General features: G+C 42.3%; 1 protein-coding gene across 1 annotated transcript in view; it reads left to right on the forward strand.

The window, feature by feature from the left end:
• The window catches only part of LOC114644108 (dynein axonemal heavy chain 5-like), a 424,175-nt gene that overhangs the window by 29,519 nt on the left and 372,297 nt on the right, over positions 1–22,359 (forward strand). Inside the window, 6 exon segments of the mRNA XM_051928807.1 lie at positions 4,597–4,698; positions 8,718–8,904; positions 10,081–10,246; positions 13,436–13,529; positions 17,298–17,396; positions 20,464–20,645. Coding sequence (XP_051784767.1) covers positions 4,597–4,698; positions 8,718–8,904; positions 10,081–10,246; positions 13,436–13,529; positions 17,298–17,396; positions 20,464–20,645 — 830 coding nt within the window.

The raw sequence follows: 22,359 nt of genomic DNA on the forward strand, positions 1-22,359 counted from the left end.
GTCCTGGGTGCTCCTTGATCGTGATGCCACCTCTGCGTGGTTTCAAATCTCAGTGTTGACTCTTTTCATGTCTAACTCCTGGTTGGTGGAACGAGCTGCCCACTTCCATTCAAAATTCGGACTCTCTTGTTGGGCAAATTTCTATCTAACCAATTATTTGCTGTTAAGGGGTGTAAGAAGCTTGCATTTTGTTGTGAGTTCCATGCATATGATGGTCAATTTTGGAACTTTGTCCTCTAGCACTTGTTCCAAAGCAGTCATTAGTCAGAGTACATGTAAATGGAATTACCAATTAACGTCACTCACACACCCTTTGTTGAGGTGAGTGAAAAAAATGGGCAAAAACACAATACATGGGGAGATGGTGGACACCACCGACACAAACTGGGCAGGCTATTCAAACCCAGGACATTGGAACTGTGAGGCAGCAGGGCCACCAGGCTGCTTGTTTAAGAGTAATATAAGGTTTAACTGTTTTGATGTCAATTGTATTGGTGGTAAATAACGATCTTCAAATTATCAACAAGAGCAGGTAATACTTTGAAAATGTTTCCATGTGACAAGCAATCAGCATGTGCAGAGCAATTTTTTTTGACAAGAGAAAAATGTCAGGCCAGGACGCGCTGGTATCTGGATGGTTGCCGGCTCAAGCCCCATTACTTCCAGAAGGGATCCTACTCTGTTGGACACCCTTGAGCAAGGCTTTTTAACCTGAAAATTGCTCCAGGGGGCCAGGGCTGTCTTAACAGCATTATAGGCCTCCCGGGCAAAGCAGTGCACTGGGGCCCCTAAATACACAACAGCTCACAGGAATAAAAATGTAAATACTTGATAAAATGAAACATATTAGGGGGCTTTGCCCACTCCTCGCTTCGCTCGCCAACCCCCGGGCGGGCACTATGTGTTAGCCTCTTTGCGGTTCTGCCGCTCGCGTATGGGGATGGCGAATGTACAATTTAAACAGATTGTTATTTTTATGGGAATTGTTACATAGTCATAATGGAACTAACTATTTTACTTTACAGCGAGTAAAAAAATAGTAAAACTTAATAAATTGAAAACAAATTATGTTTCATTTTGCGTTAGATTTTTGCGTTTTGTTATAAGATTTCGTTCCGTTTGGGTTTGAAATTAACATGCAAATATTTTTTAAACTTACACTTTTACTGTAAAACTTCAGTAAAAACAATCTTGTAAATTCACGTTTTGTCAATATCGCATTGAATTTTGATTCCGTGACAACGCAGCATATAACTGCCCGTGAGTGAATTTCATTTCTTTCTCTCTAATAAATAAACCGACTTTTTCTAATGTTTGTCTCTGTGATTTGTTTATTGTGTTTGCAAAAGCTATTCTAACAGGAAACGAATGAATGGCATATCAAGATATCCTTTGTTGTGTAACGTTCTCCCCTGACGATGTACTACATTACCTTTCTTGGATACATCCTTCTTTCTACAGTGTGGACACAGACAGGCAGACACCGATGGTACTAAACCACACACACGTTTATTATACATTTTATATACAAAGTGTACCACGCACATCCCAGTGCCCCTGCACCAATCACCCTTAGTCCAGGCCTCTCTCGTTAATGCCTGTTTTCCTGACTGCCACCACTCCTCTCCTCCGAGCTCGGTCCTCTTCTACCCGACTCCAGCTATCGAATGGAGGGAGGCGGCCAATTTTATCTTCACCCGGACATGCTCCAGGTGCCTCCTGATGAACTTCCACCGGCACTTCCTGGTGTGGCGGAAGTGCCGGTTGAGCACATGGAAGCACTCCGGGTGTCCCTGGTATTCCTTCCACCAGCAGAAGTGCTGACAGCCAGGGCTTTTCAGGCATCCGGGAGCCCCATGGCAGTGACCACAGGCCCCTATAGGGTTGTGCTTCCATGCTCTGTTCCCATGGTCTCCATACCAACCAGGGCGGCTGCTGCCTTGTGGTCCTTCCGGGTCGTCCCGGCTGGGTATCGCCCCCAGCCACTCGCCACAACAGTAATTCTGCCAGTGAAAGACCAGACAGTGTTAACGGTTGTAGATATTGATTGATGTTTTCATCTTCCGCACCTTCACCACCAACTGTTTCAGCAGAGTCTATTGATATGCATTTAACCAATTTGACGTGTAACCGATTGACAATTTTTGCGTTAATTTGTTTGACTTCATCGCTTCTCGGTGCTAGGACTGCCCGTGTACTCATGTCTTCTGTTGATTTCCCTACGGGATGAAATTCATCAATAAGATTTGGACATCATACATCTTGTTTAATTAGGAACTTAAAGTGAGGAAAAACGTTAAAATTTGTAAGAGCTGAGAGAGCAGGAACCGAGTCTGACAAAAGCATTCACACCAATGAGAGGTGAGAGGATCGTGGGCGTGGTTGAAAAATGGCTGAGAGGAGGGCGGGACTTGAACAAAATCTTATTGCCAAAGTCTGTTCTCGCGGGACTTGAAAAAATCTCTTGTAACCCTAATCAACATAAACGTTTGAACAATATAACATGAGCCTTGAAAAACACCGAAATTTCAACAAATACGTGATACTCAATTAGTAAACCATACAGACGGAGATGGCACAGTATGAAATTACTGTGAATTATTTATTACCAGTAAAGGTGCACGGCATGATAACATGAGGTGAATACACTTGACTCAGAGGTTGTTTCCTGAGCAGCTCTTCGTTTCTCCGCTCTAGTGGCCCGCTTCTTCTCTCCTTTAGTCGGCATCTTTTCATGTTAAAACTGATTAAGTCAGTGTTTGGGTTGCAATTACTTAGTACATTATCTTTAGTTTTTCACTTAAGCTGCCACTTAAGTCTTCAATCTTCCTCAAGAATGATTTAAGATATGAAGAGGTAGAGGAAGTGACGGCGAAGGTGGGAGGGAATGAGAACGGCGCCCTGCTGGCCGCTGCCGAGAGTTGATTCTACAATAAAATAAAAAGAGGAACAACCTTGGAGGTCAATCATCACCCCGAAAGCGAATAGTAGACGTCACTTAGTATATGCCATCCATTATCCAACCCGCTATATCCTAACTACAGGGTCACAGGGGTCTGCTGGAGCCAATCCCAGCCAACACAGGGCAGAAGGCAGGAAACAAACCCTGGGCAGGGCGCCAGCCCACCGCAGGACACCAAGCACACACTAGGGACAATTTAGGATCACCAATGCACCTAACCTGCATGTCTTTGGACCGTGGGAGGAAACCGGAGTACCCGGAGGAAACCCACGCAGACACGGGGAGAACATGCAAACTCCACACAAGGAGGACCCGGGAATCAAACCCGGGTCTGCTAACTGCGAGGCAGCAGCGCTACCCACTGTGCCACCATGCCACCCCACGTAGTATATGTGTACCAAATTTCAGATCAATGGGTCAAACGGTTTTGTGAGGCTAGAGGTGATTTAAAATCCTGGACAGACAAATGAACAGCCACGGTAGCATATTTTATATAAAGGTTAATCAAGTGTTAAACACAAACATTGGCGAAATTTCTTTGCAGAGAATTGAGTTGAAGTGACGTTAACACTACATAACGCTTTTATGTTACGTAATGCCTGAGATCCGTACACATACAGGCACGTGAGATTGCAGAGGTGCCCGAAAAATTCAATCTGTTTGAAAAATTTCAATCTGGTTTCCGAACTTCTCACAGTACAGAGACAGCCCTGGTCAGAGTCACCAATGACCTCCTGATGGCTGCTGACCAGGGCTTTCCATCACTCCTTATCCTCCTGGACCTCACAGCTGCAATTGATCATAATATTCTCCTTCATTATCTTCACTATATAATTGGATTTTCTGGCATTGCTTTGGAGTAGTTCGAGTCCTATCTTACAGATTGGGCTGAGTATGTGGCCTTAGGGGACGCTAAATCTCATACCCACACTGTCACCTGTGAGGTCCCACAAGGATCAGTCCTTGGGTCGACCCTCTTTAAGATCTATATGCAACCCCTGGGTCACATCATCTGCAAGCATGGAGTTTCATTCCATTGCTGTGCCGATGATACGCAGCTCTATGTGAGACTTCTTATGTAGCACTTTGAGATTTACTGCTAATTTAAAATGCCCTATAAATAAAATGCATTATTATTATTATTATTATTATTACTAAATCATAGACGAATGCCAATTCCCACTTGTAACACAATAACAAATATTTATAGTATAGTATTTATTTATTGACAGCAAGTCACAACATACATAGATCAGCATGGGGTCAATATGGTTGTGGAGCTCCTGGGCAACTGCTCAGCGTGCCCATGCATTAAGACGGCCCTGCAGTGGGCACTGTACAATGGCTGACCCTGCACTCTGACCCCCAAAGGTTCATGTGAAAAGTAAATTTCCCTTTGAGGATTAATAAAGTATATCATCATCATCATCATCAATACAGGAAATGAGTCATCATTGTGTGAGTCTCAATCACCCCAAGTTGTGTACGGATTCTTCTTCTTCTTCTTCTTCTTGTAATTGCAGTGGTCCCTGGGGTGGGTTACCCCACAGCAACGTCTGAACGAAACACCTCAAAGAAACACTCAGAGCACAATTTTGAGTAAGGTTTTCATAAATGTCTCTTGCTTTTTGTAGGAGGTCTACTTTGGAATCCTCAACTGTTCCGGGGGATCTTTGCTTCACAGCATGGAGGAATTTCTGTCTCACATCATGGTTCCTGCTTTGAAATCGCAAGAGGTATTTGTTCAATTAGTTGTAAAACGAATCATATCTCTAGAAATAAGATGACACGTCAGTCATTCCTGCTCCCGGAATGCCACCGTGGTTTCCAGATTTTAATTGCATTTCAGTTTCTGTTAATCACGTGCTAAATTTTCAATACTAATAATACTTTTAATTAAAGTGCTTTCCTAAATATATGGGACAAGGACAAATTTCTCCTTGTTTTCCCCCTCTGCTCCGCAGTTTTAAAATTGCAAATCAAACAATTTGTACAGTGCAGGCTTTCACCTAAAGGGATTTGCAGACATTTTGGTCACACAGCACTTTTTCTATGTGGTCCCCCCATTTCAGGACACCATAATGTTGGGGACACAGCAATGGCTGTCATATTTAACACTTTGTCACATGTCCCTCACATGCAATGGCTTCCTGAAATCTGTGATTCCTTAGACATCAGCAGTTTTCTGAGGGTCTTCTCTGGTGTTGCTCTGCCAAGCCTCTAATGCCGCCATCTTCAGCTCCTGCTTGTTTCGGGGGGCCTGTCACCTTAAGTTTTCTCTTCGGCATATGGACGGCCTGCTCAATTGGATTTAAATCAGGTGACTGGCATGGACATTCAAGAATTTTCCAATTTTTCGCTTTGACAAACGCCTGTGTGTCCTCAGCAGTCTGTTTGGCTCATTATCTTGATGTTGATGAAGTGCCGTCCACTGATTTTAGAGGCCTTTACTGAACTTGAGCAGATCAGATGTTTCTACACCCCTCCGAATTCATTGTGCCACTGCAGTCACATCACCAATGAAGAGAAGTGTGTCAGGACCTGTGGCAGCCATACATGCCCAAGCCAGAACACCCCCAGCACCGCCATGGTTAACAGATGAGGTGGTCTGCTTTGGCTCTTGAGCAGTTCCTTTTGGTCTCCACACACCGTCACTCTGATGAGGTTCATCTTTGTCTTCTCTGTCCAGAAGACCTTCTCCCAGAATTCTGCAGGTTCTTTGAAGTCATTTTTCACAAACTGTAATCTGGCCATTCTGTTTTGGTCGTCTTCATCTTGCAGTTTGTGTTTCTGTTCATGAAGTCTTCTGCTGATAGTCGTCTCTGACACGTCCACATCAGTTTGTTTCTGGTCTGTCGGACAGGCGTGGGTGGCTTTTTCTTGACCATTAGGAAGATTCTTCAGTCATCAGCAGTGGAGGTCTTCTTTGTGAAAACTGAGCCCACCAGTGTGTTCTTTCTTCTTCATGATATTCCTGACAGTTGATTTGGGTCCTCCTAAGCTCTTACTGATGTCTTCAATGGTTTGATTCTTGTGTTTCAGCCTCATAATGGCTTCTTTGACTTTCACTGGCACATATCCTGTCCTCATGTTGAACAATGACAACTACAGACTCTAAAGGGTAGCAGCAGGCTGAGGTCTCTTATGAAGCCATGAAACCCACCGGAGGAATCACAAACACTATGGGGACCACTTAGAAAAAGAGTTTTCCTTTCTACCTGCTGTGACCAAAATGTACAACATTCACATTAAGGAGAGTCAGCCATGTGCACTTTACTCGCGTCTGAATTGTCTGATTTGTAATTTTAAACTGTGGAGCAGAGGGGCAAATTAAGGAAGAACGAGTCTTTATCCCAAACATTATGGCGGCCTTTGTGTCTTTCACTTTTTCTGTACTCAAAGCTCTTTATTTCTATTGCAGTTTTTGAAATAGGACTACATTTTGTCCCTCATGATTGCCATGTCTGATAGGACTGCAGTAATGCAGAAGTGGCTGCAGGGACAGAGTTTGTGCCATTGTTGTCACAGTGTAATAACAGTGCATTGTTATATGTGTGTTTTGCGTTATTTTAGCATTTTTCTATCGTGGAGAACTAGTTTGACTGCTGATCCCAGATATTTAAACTCCTCTGCCACTCTTTTCACTCGCATTCCCTGCTGGCTAACGACCGAATCCTGATCATTATTAAATCTTGAAACACTTCAAAAATCCAACAAATCACAACAAGCACCACAGCAATCCAATAACTCCCCAAAAACATCCCAAGTGCATTTGAAATGAACCTCCGCCACAGATTTTGGGAGATCCTGTAAATATATCGGGTGTTGGGCAGGTCCTGGGGGTTGATTGGCAGGCAGGGGACCACCCACAAAATACAAGGCACATTAGAAAGGCAGCTTATATGCAAAAACACCAAACAGTACCCCAAAATAATAAAATACATGCTGTGGCACCCCTGTAATGGAAGGACCAGGGGAGAGGGCATTTTCAGGGCAATACCTCCCTCGGAACACGGAAGGGCAACCCCCCCCCCCCCCCCCCCCCCCCGGCTCACAGCAGGGCCACACGTTTTGAGCTAAGAAGCTCAAACCCTGCTGGAGCCCGTGGCCACCGCCAGGGGTGCGCCTGGGCACTTCTTGAGCCCTGGGTTGTAGCACTTCCGGCTGCCGTAAGAAGATCTTGGAGCACCTGGAGCACTTCCGGGTGCCCTATAAGAGGGGCTGCCTCACTTCATTTGAAGAGCCAGAGTCGGGAGGAGGAAGACGAAGCTTGCTGGGAGAGGAGTAGAGGTGGCAGACTGAGAGAGAGAAGAAAGGACTGTAATTGTGCTTGTGTACTGTACTCTGTAGTTGGGAGCGAAGGGAAAGCGCTGCCCCACTTAAATAAATGTGTGTGCGGGTCAATATTTGTGTATGCCTGTCTTTGTCGGGCTTAAGGGGGCTGTACGCACCCAGGGTTCCACAATATATAATATCAAATCTCTGTCATAATCCATAAAACTACCATGAACAAAATGATTAAACATGAACAGGGAAGACATAAAACAAAGATCTGAAGATGAGAAACTGCAGCGCTGCATTTTGTGATCATAACGATCACTTCGGTGTGAGGACATGAGCACAGGTCCGTTTCCCGTAGACATTTGTCTGTCTTTGTTGTGCGTGCATTCTGTGTCCCATTCTTGTTGCCCAGCAGGTGGCGCCGCTGTTGTTCCTTTGCTTCTTATGAGTGGCACCGGCAATGTACTTCCTGCTCAGCAGATGTCGCCACCGTTCTTTTCCTCTCCGCCATATTGAGCAGTTTGCCATAAGATAACTTGGCAGAGTTTGCCGCTACCTACGAATGTTTTGCTTACCAGCGTGTATCACATCATCAGCTTATGAGTCAAAATCGAGGTCCCAGTTCCAAGCTCCCGTGCTTTGCGAGTAATCGTGTGACAGACATGACAGACAGGGTGGTGTGGTAACCCTGGTAGAAACACAACAGAAACAAAAAGTGATGGAGTTGGAACACTTTCTGAAAGTGTTGCAAGTATTCCACTCGACTCTTTGTAACGAAAGAAACAAATGGAATTCCTCAGGCGGAATTGAAAAGCAAAATCAGAGTTCATAGAAATGGAACTAAAAGAGTCGGATATGCTTCAGGTCCTCAGTCTGTTGAAGATTAATAAAACCCTGGCAATGACATTCATGTCTCTGGTGACTTTTCATATGAAGCTGGTATACAGATTGAGAGAGCATGGGGGGGTGGGGTCATGAGGTTGCTGGAATGGGGTTTTTTTGCCAATCAGGATCCTGAGCTAATTTGTCATGTGGTGGTTGCGGCAACACGCTGTACCAGTGCAGGCTCCCCTACCTGACCTGACCTGACTGCTCGGTTTTCATCTTTGCGTTTAGATTCTGCAATTCTTGTTGTGCTCTTAGAAGCTTCTAGTGCTACAGAGTGTGTTTGTTAAAAATCAATCTTTGTCTTTTTGAGGATTATTCAAGGCCCTGTTTTGTTTCTAGTCAGGGTTTTTATGGTATTCCACCACTAGAGGGCAGCTTTTGAAAGTATTTTTTGGGACTTCTGTGCTTTTGGGACTCCCACAGAGGCAACCTGCAAAACTGGGCCTCAAGTTGGTTAACCGGCAGGACTCTAAGTGTTTCGTTACTCTAATTCTTTGTAACTTTACTTTGTATTTTTTTAGATGATCTTATAAATATAAAATTCAATTCTTGTCATTCTTTTTTATTCATCCATTTTTTTTTCCAGAACTGGGGAGCTGTGAAAGAAGGGCCGAAAAACATGCAGATCCAGGAGTTCTTCAGCTCTGTGGAGAAGTTTACAGGCAGCTTGGCTTCTGCAAGGGAGAACATTGAAGAAAAATTTCAGCTTCAGACTTACGACACGGGGTACAATCTTGAAAATCTGCAGAACCCTTCTGATTACATGGCAGCAGGTAGGGCTCCCATTTGTGAGAACGCCAGCCTGTGTAATGAATGGGCTTGGTGGACGATACCAGAGTTTTTGTGATTTGGCTCTTTAAAATTCTCAACAATTGTTTAACATTTTTGGTTCTTTAATAATTGTCGTCCTTGTTTGGCAATGAGCACATTCAGTAGACGTATTGCCAGTTTAATGACCGCTGCATGTATTAGATAGATGAAAGGATGATGGAAAAGTGAGCGATGGCAATTAATTAGTCAGTAAATCATTCTTGGTTTTAAACAGCACCTTTCACAGTGAGCGCCATTAGAGGACACCCACCCTGTAAATCAGAATAACGACCAGACAAAATTTAAAAATAAGGAAATTTTATAATAAAATTTGCAATAATTAAATTTAATGTACATGCTTCTGGTAGAGGAGTAGGTGAGGCCAGCAGAGGGCGCTTACCCTGTAGTCTTTTTATGGATCCCAATGCCCCAGTGCAGTAAATATGGTGCTGTCCTTCATAGATAGATAGATAGATAGATAGATATGAAAGGCACTATATGATAGATAGATAGATAGATAGATAGATAGATAGATAGATAGATAGATAGATAGATAGATAGATAGAATTTCCCCTTGGGATTAATAAAGTATCTATCTATCTATCTATCTATCTATCTATCTATCTATCTATCTATCTATCTATCTATCTATCTATCTATCTATCTATCTATCTATCTATCTATCTATCTATCTATCTATCTATCTATCTATCTATCTATCTATCTAGTTAGATGCCATTTGGTATGGGTTTTGTAAAAGCAGTGTTAACATTTGTGATGCGCCATCTGTTGGAATCAGAAATTCAATACAGATGTCTCTGTTATGCCATCTGGTATTGGATTCATGAAAGCATTGTTAACATTTGTGTTGTGCCATCTGTTAGAATGACAGATGCAACGCATATGTCTCTGTTATATGAATAGATAGATAGTTAGATAGATACCATTTGGTATGGCTTTTGTAAAAGCAGTGTTAATGTATGTGATGTGCCATCTGTTGGAATGAAAAATGCAATGGATTTTATTATGAAACATGTTTGTGATGTGGAATGACAGAGACATAGAGACCGCACATGTATTCTTTTGTTAAGGTGGATGAACACAATGTCATATTTACTACTGTTTTCTTTACTTTCTAGCCAGTAATAGTGAAATGGTGGATAAGCTAGAGGGGTTACTATTGCAATGGGCAAAGCAAATCGAGCAAGTCCTGACAGAGAGCGAACAAATGAGGAAAGAAGCAGATGACATCGGGCCATCAGCCGAGCTTGAACACTGGAAGAAAAGAATGGCGACTTTTAACAGGTAAATACAAAAGGCTATGGCAAGGCATTCTCAGAGAGCGTGCAGAAGCTGCTCGGGACTCTGTTCTTAACTGTGTCACAGAGTCGGGGTCATTATGTTACAATTTGTTCAGTGGATTTCTAATTGACGGAAGAAAAAGAAAATGCATGCCACTTGTTTTCCAGTTCATTTGCAGAGAAATGCAACATGTACGGGGGTCATTAAGTCGACATTTAATTCTCTGTTGTGTTAACATTGGTGTCTAATGGTCTGAAAGATAAAGATCAAATCTTTTCACAGCGGCCTGAAGAGAAAAGAAATCACTTTGTGACTGGTGGAAATTTGAGAACATACTGAGACTGGCTTTTAAAACAGTTGGAAGATTTTTTCCTGAACTTTATAGTTATAAAGCAATGCTTTGTTTATTGGCAGGGTCCACTTTCTTAGGTCTGTCTGTCTAGTATGAGGTCAGGACACCCTTTGATATCCAGAACAGCCCAAACTCTTCAAGGCACATGTGCCATATTTATCAAGCGTCTCAGTGACGGAAAAACGGTCCTAACTGGCTCATACTTTCAGAGTGACGCAAATTTCTCCTACACTTAGGGGTAGGAGTAACAACATTTCCTCAATTTTCCTAATTTAGGAAACTATTCCTAGTATCACCAGGACCTAGGAGACCGTGCAGAGGAGCGAGTGTACATCGCTCCAAGGGTGGATTATTCACCAAAGAACCCAACTAAGGGGCAGGGAACCATTGATTAGCCTCTTAGGGATCTGAGATTCCTTGAGAAGAAAGATGGAGATACTGCTGACCCCAACAGATGCAGCGGGATGTGGGTTACCAGCTCTGAGTGTTCCAGCAGGCGCCATAACTCACCAGAAATTGTCAGAAAGAAGAGAGGATCTTCAGAGGAGTGATGAGCCATCTGTTGGAAAATGCAATATTATATTGTTGAATTACTTATTTTAGAGGGAACATATTCAAGGCAAAGAGTCTGAGGGTGCCCAATATGGACCTTTGAGGGACTCCATAGGTCACAGTAGCAAAGAAAAAGGAAATCCTATCAATATTTTCAAAATAAAAAATTGTTATTAATTTGGAAGTTAAACCAAGCAAGGGCAGTGTCTTGAATGCATGCGGAATGCTTCAAACGATTTAACAGGATGGTGTGGTCAGTCAAATCAAAAGCAGCACTTAGCTCTAGTATTAAATAAATAGATGTATGAAAAGCACTATATAAGAGATAGATAGATAGATAGATAGATAGATAGATAGATAGATAGATAGATAGATAGATAGATAGATAGATAGATAGATAGATATGAAAGTCACTATATCATAGATAGATATAATGGCACAAAAAATCATAAATATTTCAATGTTTTTTGCCAGTCTAACCTAAACTCATCAATATTCATGAGTGGGGTGGAGACTTCAACCAATAGAAACAACGGTGTGTAAACAAAAAGCTGTAAAGGTAGATAGACAGACAGATAGATATGAAAGGCACTATATAATAGATAGATAGATATGAAATGTACTATATAATAGAGCGATAGATATGAAAGACACTATATAATAGATAGACATAATGGCACAAAAAATCATAAATATTTCAATGTTTTTTGCCAGTCTAACCTAAACTCATCAATATTCATGAGTGGGACGGAGACTTCAACCAATAGAAACAACGGTGTGTAAACAAAAAGCTGTAAAGGTAGATAGACAGACAGATAGATATGAAAGGCACTATATAATAGATAGATAGATATGAAATGTACTATATAATAGAGCGATAGATATGAAAGACAATATATAATAGATAGACATAATGGCACAAAAAATCATAAATATTTCAATGTTTTTTGCCAGTCTAACCTAAACTCATCAATATTCATGAGTGGGGCGGAGACTTCAACCAATAAAAACATAGCAGTGTGTAAACAAAAAGCTGTAAAGGTGGGTAGACAGATAGATATATAGATATGAAAGGCACTTTATAATAGATAGATATGAAAGGCACTATATACACAGCAGAATGACTAAAAAGAAAATTAAAAAGAAAGAACTTCTGACTTGGCATTCCCAGTCCCAGTAAGGCGCTATACAGACATATTTTTGTTCATGTAAAGGAGACCCCCGTAGTGTCTCTTGACACACTTCTGCTGTATAATTTGTTGGCTGAAAGTCTTCAGTGTTGTTGTGTGACAGAGAGTATGTGCAGCATGGTTCATAATGGCACTTAGTTTTGTCTTCATTCACTCCTTTGCTACGATTTCCAGGGGGTCCAGAGTGCGTCCCATAAGTGAGCCTGCCCTTTTAAATTCAACTGTTGGTTCGGGGGGCCTCTCTTGAAATGATGTTACCAGCCCAGCACACGACAGCATAGAAAACCCCAATAACTTATTAACTTTTTCTAACATATCATCTTATTTTAATTACACATTTTAACTGTGTTGCTATGCCTTGGTGTACTGAAACAGGAAAATGCCATGTGAGTTATCAGTATATTAAATATATAATTTATGTATAATAATGTATGAATTATTATATTATGTATAAAAGCCAGCCTCGAATACTATTGATGAATCAAATGAATCTGGTGAGTTGATTCACTTAAGTGGGTAGTTTGAAAGAATCAAACCAGCAAAGTGAGTTGGCACGGCCCTGCCAGTGATTTAAGCAGTTTCTGGCACAGAGGTAAGGGCCATTTCAATAGTAACCAAAGAAATCTCACGATGGCACGTTGTTCAACAATGGTGTGATCCCACAGCAGCAGCATCCATGTTCATTTGACCTCGGGTTCTAATGGACTAACGACAGAGTGCTGCGCTCTGTGTGTTCAAACTACCCATCAGCCATTGCAAATGTGTTGTATTACATCAACTTCTATGCATTGTGGTTACCGTGTCATTTTCAAATTGCCTTTAGTTTTTGATTTTCCCCTTATATGTTACATTAACAACTTAGACCTGGCCATTGATTGAATGAGTGGAGCACTAAATAAAAGATAAATAATAGGATATGTCAGAAGATGCAATCTCAGAACCATGGAACCATCTGGCAGCAGTGCCAATCGGTGCACCCCTGTGCCGCCCATAAACTGTGGAGTGCATTTTGTAGTTTGAGAAGTTATTCAGTTTAAGGCTTGTCAGTTTCCACAGAGATCAAAACCTGGGTGACGTTTATGTTTTTGTCTTCTTTAGTCTTCTAGATGAAATCAAAAGCCCTCATGTGAAAAAAGTAGTGGGGGTCCTGCAGGTGGCAAAATCGCGCACCCTGAAACACTGGAAACAACTGGTAAGTGTAAACATGTTTTTCATATTAGACACTGTAACCACAAGGGGGCGCCCAAACCACAGACCCAGCAACACATTTCAAGTTAATAGAATAAACTAAAGGATATTAATTCTGGGCGGCACGGTGGCGCAGTGGGTAGTGCTGCTGCCTTGCAGTTAGGAGACCTGGGTTCACTTCCCGGGTCCTCCCTGCGTGGAGTTTGCATGTTCTCCCCGTGTCTGCATGGGTTTCCTCCCACAGTCCAAAGACATGCAAGTTAGGTGCATTGGAGATTCCAAATTGGCCCTTTGGTGTGTGGGTGTGTGTGCGCGCCCCTGCCCGGGGTTTGTTTCCTGCCTTGCACCCGGTGTTGGCTAGGATTGGCTCCAGCAGACCCCCATGACCCTGTAGTTAGGATATAGTGAGTTGGATAATGGATGGATGGATGGATATTTATTCTACAGTACACCTTCACAGAACACCATCCAGCAATGTGCCTCAATTATATAAGAAAAAAAATTCTTCCTACTTCTCTCCTCCAGTTGAGTGTTGCCCACTGCCTCCCGACTTAGGTATGTAAGGCAGCGGGCTCCTTTTTATCCCATACCCAGGAATGATTCCAGTGCCATGGCATGTCTTCTGGGGATCACTTCTGGGCCATAAAGAAAGAAGGGAGGACCTCCCCTGAAAGCGTCCTCTCTCAATCCCCAGGGACCCCTAACAGGGCTGCACTTCTGGACTTCATTTCCCAAGCACCCCTGCGGATGTCCTATACAAAGACCACTGCCACATGGTGTATAGGGAATGGAATTGCTCACGAATCTTGGCTTCTGCTGGTCCCTCCATTAACTTACACTGGCCGAGTACAAAGTTATTTATTTCTTCCACCGGCCAATCCGTCAGCATCGTCATATTGGCCTCCTCTCTGGATAATGGCTCTTCTTCATCTCATCTGAGATTCCTGTTCTCCTCCTGCAGCACATAAAAAACAACAACAACATTTATTTCTATAGCACATTTTCATACAAGTAATGTAGCTCAAAGTGCTTTACATGATGAAAAAAAGTGAAAAAAGGACAAAGTAAGAATTAAAATAAGACAACACTAATTAACATAGAATAAGAGTAAGGTCCGATGGCCAGGGAGGACACATAATACAAAAAAACTCCAGACGACTGGAGAAAAAAATAAAATCTGCAGGGGCTCCAGACCACGAGACCACCCAGCCCCCTCTGGGCATTCTACCTAACATAAATGAAATAGTCCTCTTTGTATTTAGGGTTCTCATGGAAGGACTTGATGATGACGGTCATGTAGACTTCTGGCTTTTAATCCATCAATGTAGGAACATCACGTGCTTTGATCAGGTGGTGGTGGTGCAGGTCGCCACCACAGAAAACTGGGAAGAGAAACAGAAGAGAGAGTAGGAGTTAGTACGGATTTTGGAGCCACCATGAATAGTTATGATAATTAATTGAATATACATGAGCATCAGGATCAAACTAAAATGAAGTTATGAGAAGGCCATGTTAAAGTAATGTGTTTTCAGAATCAGAATGAGAATCAGAATCAGCTTTATTGGCCAAGTATATAGGGTTAGGGTTAGGGTTAGGGTTATATACAAATACAAGGAATTTCAGCAGTGTTTTAAAGTGCTCCACTGTATTAGCCTGGCGAATTCCTATTGGCAGGCTATTGCAGATTTGAGGTGCATAACATGCATAAAAATGCATCCTTTATTTATTTACTAGGGGGCTCTGACCCCTACCCGCTTCACTTGCCAACCCCCAGACGGGCGCTACATACTAGTCACTTCGTGGATTTGCCGCTTGCGTATGGGGAAGCAGACATACAATTTAAACAGATTGTTATTTTCATATGAATTGTTACATATGCATAATAGAACTATTTTACATTACAGCGAGTAATTAACCATAGTAAATAATATCCATCCATCCATCCATCCTCTTCTGCTTATCCGAGATCGGGTCGCGGGGGCGGCAGCTTGAGCAGAGATACCCAGACTTCCCTCTTCCCGGCCACTTCTTCTAGCTCTACCGGGAGAATCCCAAGGCGTTCCCAGGCCAGCCGAGTGACATTGTCCCTCCAGTGTGTCCTGGGTCTTCCACTGGGCCTCCTCCTGGTTAGACGTGCCCAGAACACCTCACCAGGGAGGCGTCCAGGAGGCACTATTAATAAAAAATAGTAAAACATAATTACTTGAAAGAAAATTATGTTTCATGTTGCGTTAGAGCAGGGGTGTCGAACTCTGGGCCTGGAGGGCCGCAGTGGCTACAGATTTTCATTCTAGCCCTTTTCCTAATCGCTGACCAGTTTTCAGTGTTAATTTACTTGTTTTCCCTTCATTTCAATAGCCCTGTTTTTAAGGATTCAGTCCTCTGAATTAATTTGTTTCTTCATTAAATGGCAGCCAAACAGAAATGAGACGTGAAACGAGTCAACAGATGACCAGCTAAACTGGGATTTCAAACTCCAACAAATTTCATTCCAAACAGTCTCTTAATGAGAAGCTGATTCTTGCTGTTAATTAAACCCGTTATTTAATTCCATGGCTTGTTGCTGCTCTCATTTCCAAATTTGTTGATTTTTCTGTTTTATCTAAGAACACCGTCAAAATGTTTTGGTGACCTGAAAGTTCAACCTTACTGAGACCTTCACCTTTCTTTATTTTCAGATATTGTGTGAGCTGGTCGTATGGTGGCTTTTTTGGTGTCTCATTATTGTTTGGCTACTAATTAAGGAAAAAGAGACAATTAAGGGGTCTGAGTCAAAGTTAATTAAAACTAAAGCAAAAGAAGTTAATTAGCAGTAAAAACGGCTCACTAATGAAGAAGATGATTAGAATGAAAACCCGCAGCCACTGCGGCCCTCCAGGCCTGGTGTTCGACACCTGTTGCGTTAGAGGTATTCGTTACATAACACGTTTTCATTCTGTTTGGCTTTGCAATTAACACACAAATACTTTTTAAACTTACACTTTTACTGTAAAACTTCAGTAAAAACAATTTTTTGAATTAACTTTTCGTCAATATCGCATTGAATTTTGATTCCGTGTTTGGAGTTACATCGTGACAACGCAACGTATAACTGCCCGTGAGTGAATTTCGTTTCTTTGTTTCTCATAAATAAAGTGACTTTTTCGAATGTTTGTCCCTGTGATTTGTTAATTGTCATAGCAAAAGCTATTCTAACGGGAAACGGTCAATGTTTTAATACGAATGGCATATTATGATCTCCTTTGGTGTCTCATGTCATTAGTGAAGATGGACTACATTACCTTTCTTGTTGCCTGTTCAAATTTTACATGTCAGAATTGTTCGCCCAATTTTGAATACAACTAATCTTGTCCTATTGCATAGCCCATCACTCAGACATAAATTACGCAATAACATTACGATACGTCCTTCTGTCAACAGTAATTCGGCTGATGGAAGACCGGACGGTGTTAACGGTTGTAGATATTCTATGTGATATTGTAAGCTGATGTTTTGATCTCCTGCACCATCACCACCGACTGTTTCAGCGTAGTCTATTGATGCGCATTTAACCGATTTGCCATGTAACCGATCGACAATGTTTGCGTTAATTCGTTTGACTTCATTGTTTCTCGGTGCTTGGATTGCCCGTGTACTTATTTCTTCTGTCGATAACCCTTCGAGATGATGTTATTAGCATCCATTTTGACTCTCTTTTCTTTTTGAGCGTACGCAAGCTGTATAAATGAGTGATGAAGGCGTCTCACTGACACGTTTCTTTGTTTCGTTTCAGGACATCAGCATTACAAGCACTGCAAATGAAGCCAAGGACAACGTCAAGTATCTTTACACCTTGGACAGATTCTTTGGGCCTCTTGGGAAATGTACACCTGTGAGTTTATTTTAATTGAAAAAGAACTTTGAAATACACTCTATTGTTTTTAGTGAAAAATACAGAGTTGTATATCCTGCAGGTTGCTGCAGTGTTACAATAGCATTGTGATACCTTTAAAAAAAAAAAGAAAAATGACTGAATTCACGTAAACCGCCCTAATTTGGGGTGTTCGTAAGAAATGTCATGATTTACTTCAGGAGGTAGAAGTACACAATAAGCAAGAATGTTTCAGTCATCAGTCATTTTTTAATCTGTTTAAACCTGAACAGGGTTGCGAGAGGGTGCTGGAGCCTATCCCAGCTAGTATAATGCACAAGGCAGGAATGAACCATGGAAAGGGTGCCAGTCTATTGTGAGAGGTCGCCCAAATACCATCAGACAGACACCAGCACTTTATAAAACACATGTTTATTACCTTCAAAAAGTCCCACACAACACACAGTGCACCCCTGCATACAGGCTCTTTTAATGTCCGTGGGCCGCCTTTCTTCCACCTGTCCCTGGAGTTTCATCCTGCTCCAGCTCCCAACTCTAGCTCCTCGACTGTAAGAAGGCGGCCCCCTTTATAGTCACCCGGACGTGCTCCAGGTGCTCGCTGATGCTCTTCCGGCGGCACTTCCTGGTGTGGCAGAAGTGGCGCACGAGCACCCAGAAGCACTCCGGGCATTGCTGGAAGGTCCTTCCTCCACCTTCCCAGGTGTGGCGGAAGTGTAGATCTTCCAGGCTTTATTAGGCTTGGAGTGCCCCCATGGGTTTGAGCCTCCCTGCTACTTCCCCGTGGTCCCCTTGTTATCCAGGGCGGTTGCCTCCTCGTGGCCCGCGGGACTTATAGATCCCCTTCCGGTCCTTCCAGGCGTCCCGGCTGGGTCTGGCCCCCAGCCTCCTTCCACACTATCACAGGGCAAACACACACACATAACCCCAACCATATAGTATGGCCAATTTTAGTTTCACCAATCCACCTAACTAGCATGTCGTTGGACTGTGAGAGGAAACCAGAGCACCCAGAAAAAACCCACACAGACATGAGAAAGAAATCGTACCATTTAGGAGTCGTAGTGGGCTATCATCTGCCAGACTGTGTACAGAAGCCATTAAGAAGGCTCACAGAATGTCAGGTTATATAGCGCATTGATGTGTGGAGTTCAAGGCCAAGGAGGTTCTGCTGAAGCTTTATAACACACTGGTGAGGCCTCATCTGGAGTCCTGTGTGCAGTTTTGGTCTCCTGGCTACAAAAAGGACACAGCAGCACAAGAGAAGGTCCAGAGAAGAGCGACTGGGCTGATTCAGGGCTACAGGAGATGAGTTATGGGGAAAGATTTAAAGAGCTGAGCCTTTACAGTTTAAGCAGAAGAAAATGTAATATAAGTAAATGTAAATTATTAAACATAGGAAGTAAAAATGTGAGATTTGACTACATGATGGGGGTCTGAAAATCAAAAAGTCCACATTATGAGAAGGATTTAGGAGTCATAATGGACTCGTCACTATCAATATCCAGACTCTGTTCAGAAGCCATTAAGAAGATTCACAGAATGTCAGGTTATATAGCGCCTTGATATGTGGAGTACAAGTCACAGGAGGTTCTGCTCAAGCTTTATAACACACTGGTGAGGCCTCATCTGGGGTCCTGTGTGTAGTTTTGGTCTCCAAACTACAAAAAGGACATAGCAGCGCTAGAGAAAGTCCAGAGAAGAGCGACTAGGCTGATTCAGGGCTACAGGGGATGAGTTATGAGGAAAGATTAAAAGAGCTGAGCTTTACAGTTTAAGAAAAAAGGAGATGAAGAGGAGACCTGAGTGAAGTGCTTAAAATTATGAAGGGAATTAGTCCAGCGGATCGAGACTGTTATTTTAAAATGAGTTCCGCCAGAACACGGGGGCACAGTTGGAAACTTGTTAAGGGTAAATTTCGCACAAACATTAGGAAGTGTGGTAGACAGTAAGACTTTAGGGATCTTCAAAACTCGACTTGATGTTTTTTAGAAGAATTGAGTGGATAGGACTGGCGAGCTTTGTTGGGCTGAATGGCCTGTTCTTGTTTAGATTGTTCTTATGTTCTAACATGCAAAACACGAACCCTTATCTCCTTACTGCGAGGCAGCGGCGCTACCACCACGCCACCGTGCTACCCTAAACAAAAATAGTTGTGTCAAATATTTGAAACATTAAAATGAGCGCTTCAATTCAAAACATTTAAAGTCTATATGTTCTCAGTTGTAATAGAAAGCCGCCACTTTTCACCCTCTGATGGTGGTCCACAGAGGGCTAGTAAAGGATCAAAAGTCAAAAATAACATCAGATTCATAATCACTGACCTTAAAATAGTCTAAAATGATGCCCCACATGCTTATGTTTGAAATTTGTTATTTTTTTATCTTGTGGAAATGTCTTGTAGAGGGGCTAGGACCACCGGTAAAGAATCACATATCAAAAATATCATATTTTGTGATAAGCAACCTTAAAACGACAATCCACATGCTTACATTGCATATCCCCATTTTTTTCAAAATGTTGAGAAAAGAAGTAACCTTGACCCCTCGTGTCCTATCATGGTGTGAACCCCTGGAGACAGTCAATGTGGCCTACACAACTTCAAGTTCTTCTTGCTGAAGACACCTATTGGTTAACTGCTTTATCAATAAGGTGTCATTTACTGTGCAAGATACGGTCCAGCAATGGCCTAAACGGGAGGTGTTTCTGGTATAGGGAAACAAAAATAGGAGGGTACTCCAAAAAGCTCAATGTCTTCCATAACAAGACATCAAGACAAGTCAAGTGGTATGTGAGATGTGGGGGGCTTTCATATAATGGTGAGTCAGGAGGGGACGGACAATAAAAAGCTTTGGTAAGTAATACTTACGAACATAAAATGATAACAATGAGCATGTTGGGTCACTTGGCTCAGTGCGGACATGAGAGTGAATGAAGTCAGAAGCCCATCCAGGATTAGAGATTAAAGCTGCAGGAACACCATGACCCTTTGGATTAATAGGTTTTGAGAATAAATGAATGAAAGCATTGCCTTTAAAATGTTCTTATGTGGTCCTCACTTCTTTTTCAGACCTCGATGTTGGAGCACATTCCGAGTCTTATCAACAGCATTCGGATGATCTACAGCATATCCCAGTACTACAACACTTCAGAGCGCATGACCTCTCTCTTTGTAAAAATCACCAACCAGATGATCAGTACCTGCAAAGCGTATCTCTACCAAGGGGTCAACAAAATATGGGAACATGACAGGTGAGTGCAACACAAGTTCTAAGAGGAACCAATGAGATTCTTCAGAAATTCAAAGTGACCTCTGTGATCTTCCCTTGCATTCTGGCAGGGTGTTACAGCCTTTAATGTTGTTATCCATATCTATGGATATGTTTGGTCTCTGAGCCATCAGGAGGAGACAATGGATGATCAGACTGTTATTGAAGAAGGCACACCCTTAAGAGAGCGCACATTATTCAAAGTTGGCACCCCTTCTCTAATCTTGAGTCCAAAATATAATGGGACTTTAACAAGTCCCGAAGGGGGGACTGTGAGAGAATAACTTGAAGGTAACTGTAGTTAAGTATTTTGGTTTGCAGTGCACATTGAAATATATAAGCATCAAATTTTATGAAGTTATCCCTGAAATGGTCAAGTACATAAAAGCCAAGGACATACCAGAGGAAGGTTGACGTCAAACACAAAATGTACCAGGGGATGATTAAGAGATCGGCAGATGTCCTGTAAACAACAAGACTGCACTGTTGTTACATACACTGAAATTTCAAGAGTGATGGCAAAGCTGAAAGGATATGAGCAGAACATAAGAAGAATAAAATGGACTTTGTAATGAGACCAGGCCATGAGCGAGCCCTCAAACCTCTAACATAAACACACCAGCGCAGTCCCGGGTTCATATAATGGAAGGTTTATTACCAAAAATACTTCTAAAAGTAGCACAATCACAAATCACAGGTTCTCTCCTCCCACCTTTCTCTCTCCTTTCACCACCCCACTGCCCTCCTCCAGTTGAGTGTGGGTCCACGTTCCTACCAGCTCTGACTCCAACTTGAATAAGGTAGTGTGGTCCTTTTTATTAAAGACCCGACAGTACTATCCGACCCGTTGGAAGTACTTCTGAGTTATATGGAAGTCCCACAGATTGGGGAGCACATCTCCAGGCAGCACCCCCTTACGGCACCCATGGTCTCCAGCAGGGCTGTGTTGCCAGACTATATCTCCCAGCATTCTCTGCTGGTTCCCAAATGTGTGCCAATACATAGGGTTGTTGCCATCTATCATCCTGGGAGAATGAAGAGTCCCCAGCGACATGTTCTTCCGGTGGGTTGTCCGTCCAAACCCTCCTGTCCATCTCTTCTGGGTCTGGCTCCTTCCTCTCTCTCTCTTCGGAGTCTCCCGTCTGGGTAAGGAACCATCCCATTTTCCGGTCGGGAGAGCTGGTCCAACCCATGTGGCAGTGACAACTTTTATTTCTTAAGTTATCTGGGTGAGTAAGCCAACGAACCAATCAGAGTAAATGTCAGGTGATGTGTATGCATTAATCAGCACTATTATGTAAATTTAGTTGTTTATAAAACGGACCTTATTATTTTGACCATTCTACTGTATAACAGACTGCTGTGATGAATGCTCCCTCTTCATGAAGTGATATTACTAAAGATGCGTGAACAGAGTTTCCTCCTACCAGGTTTGTAGCTTTGAGAAATCCTATCGAAGACAAGATTTCTTTCTTTAATATATCTCCAAATTTATTATCTTCCACAGTTTGTCTTCAGAAAGTCTTCAGACCCTTCACTTTTGTCATATTTTTGTTATGTGCTAAATTCATTTAAATTATTTTTTTTCCCCTCTTCAAGCAGCACTCAATACCCCAGAATGACAAAACGAAAACTGAATTTTAGGAATTTTTATAAACTTATCTCAGTGACACAAATGTTCTGACCTTTTTGATATG

The sequence above is a fragment of the Erpetoichthys calabaricus genome, chromosome 6 (genome assembly GCF_900747795.2).
Source record: "Erpetoichthys calabaricus chromosome 6, fErpCal1.3, whole genome shotgun sequence".
Lineage (NCBI taxonomy): Eukaryota > Metazoa > Chordata > Cladistia > Polypteriformes > Polypteridae > Erpetoichthys > Erpetoichthys calabaricus.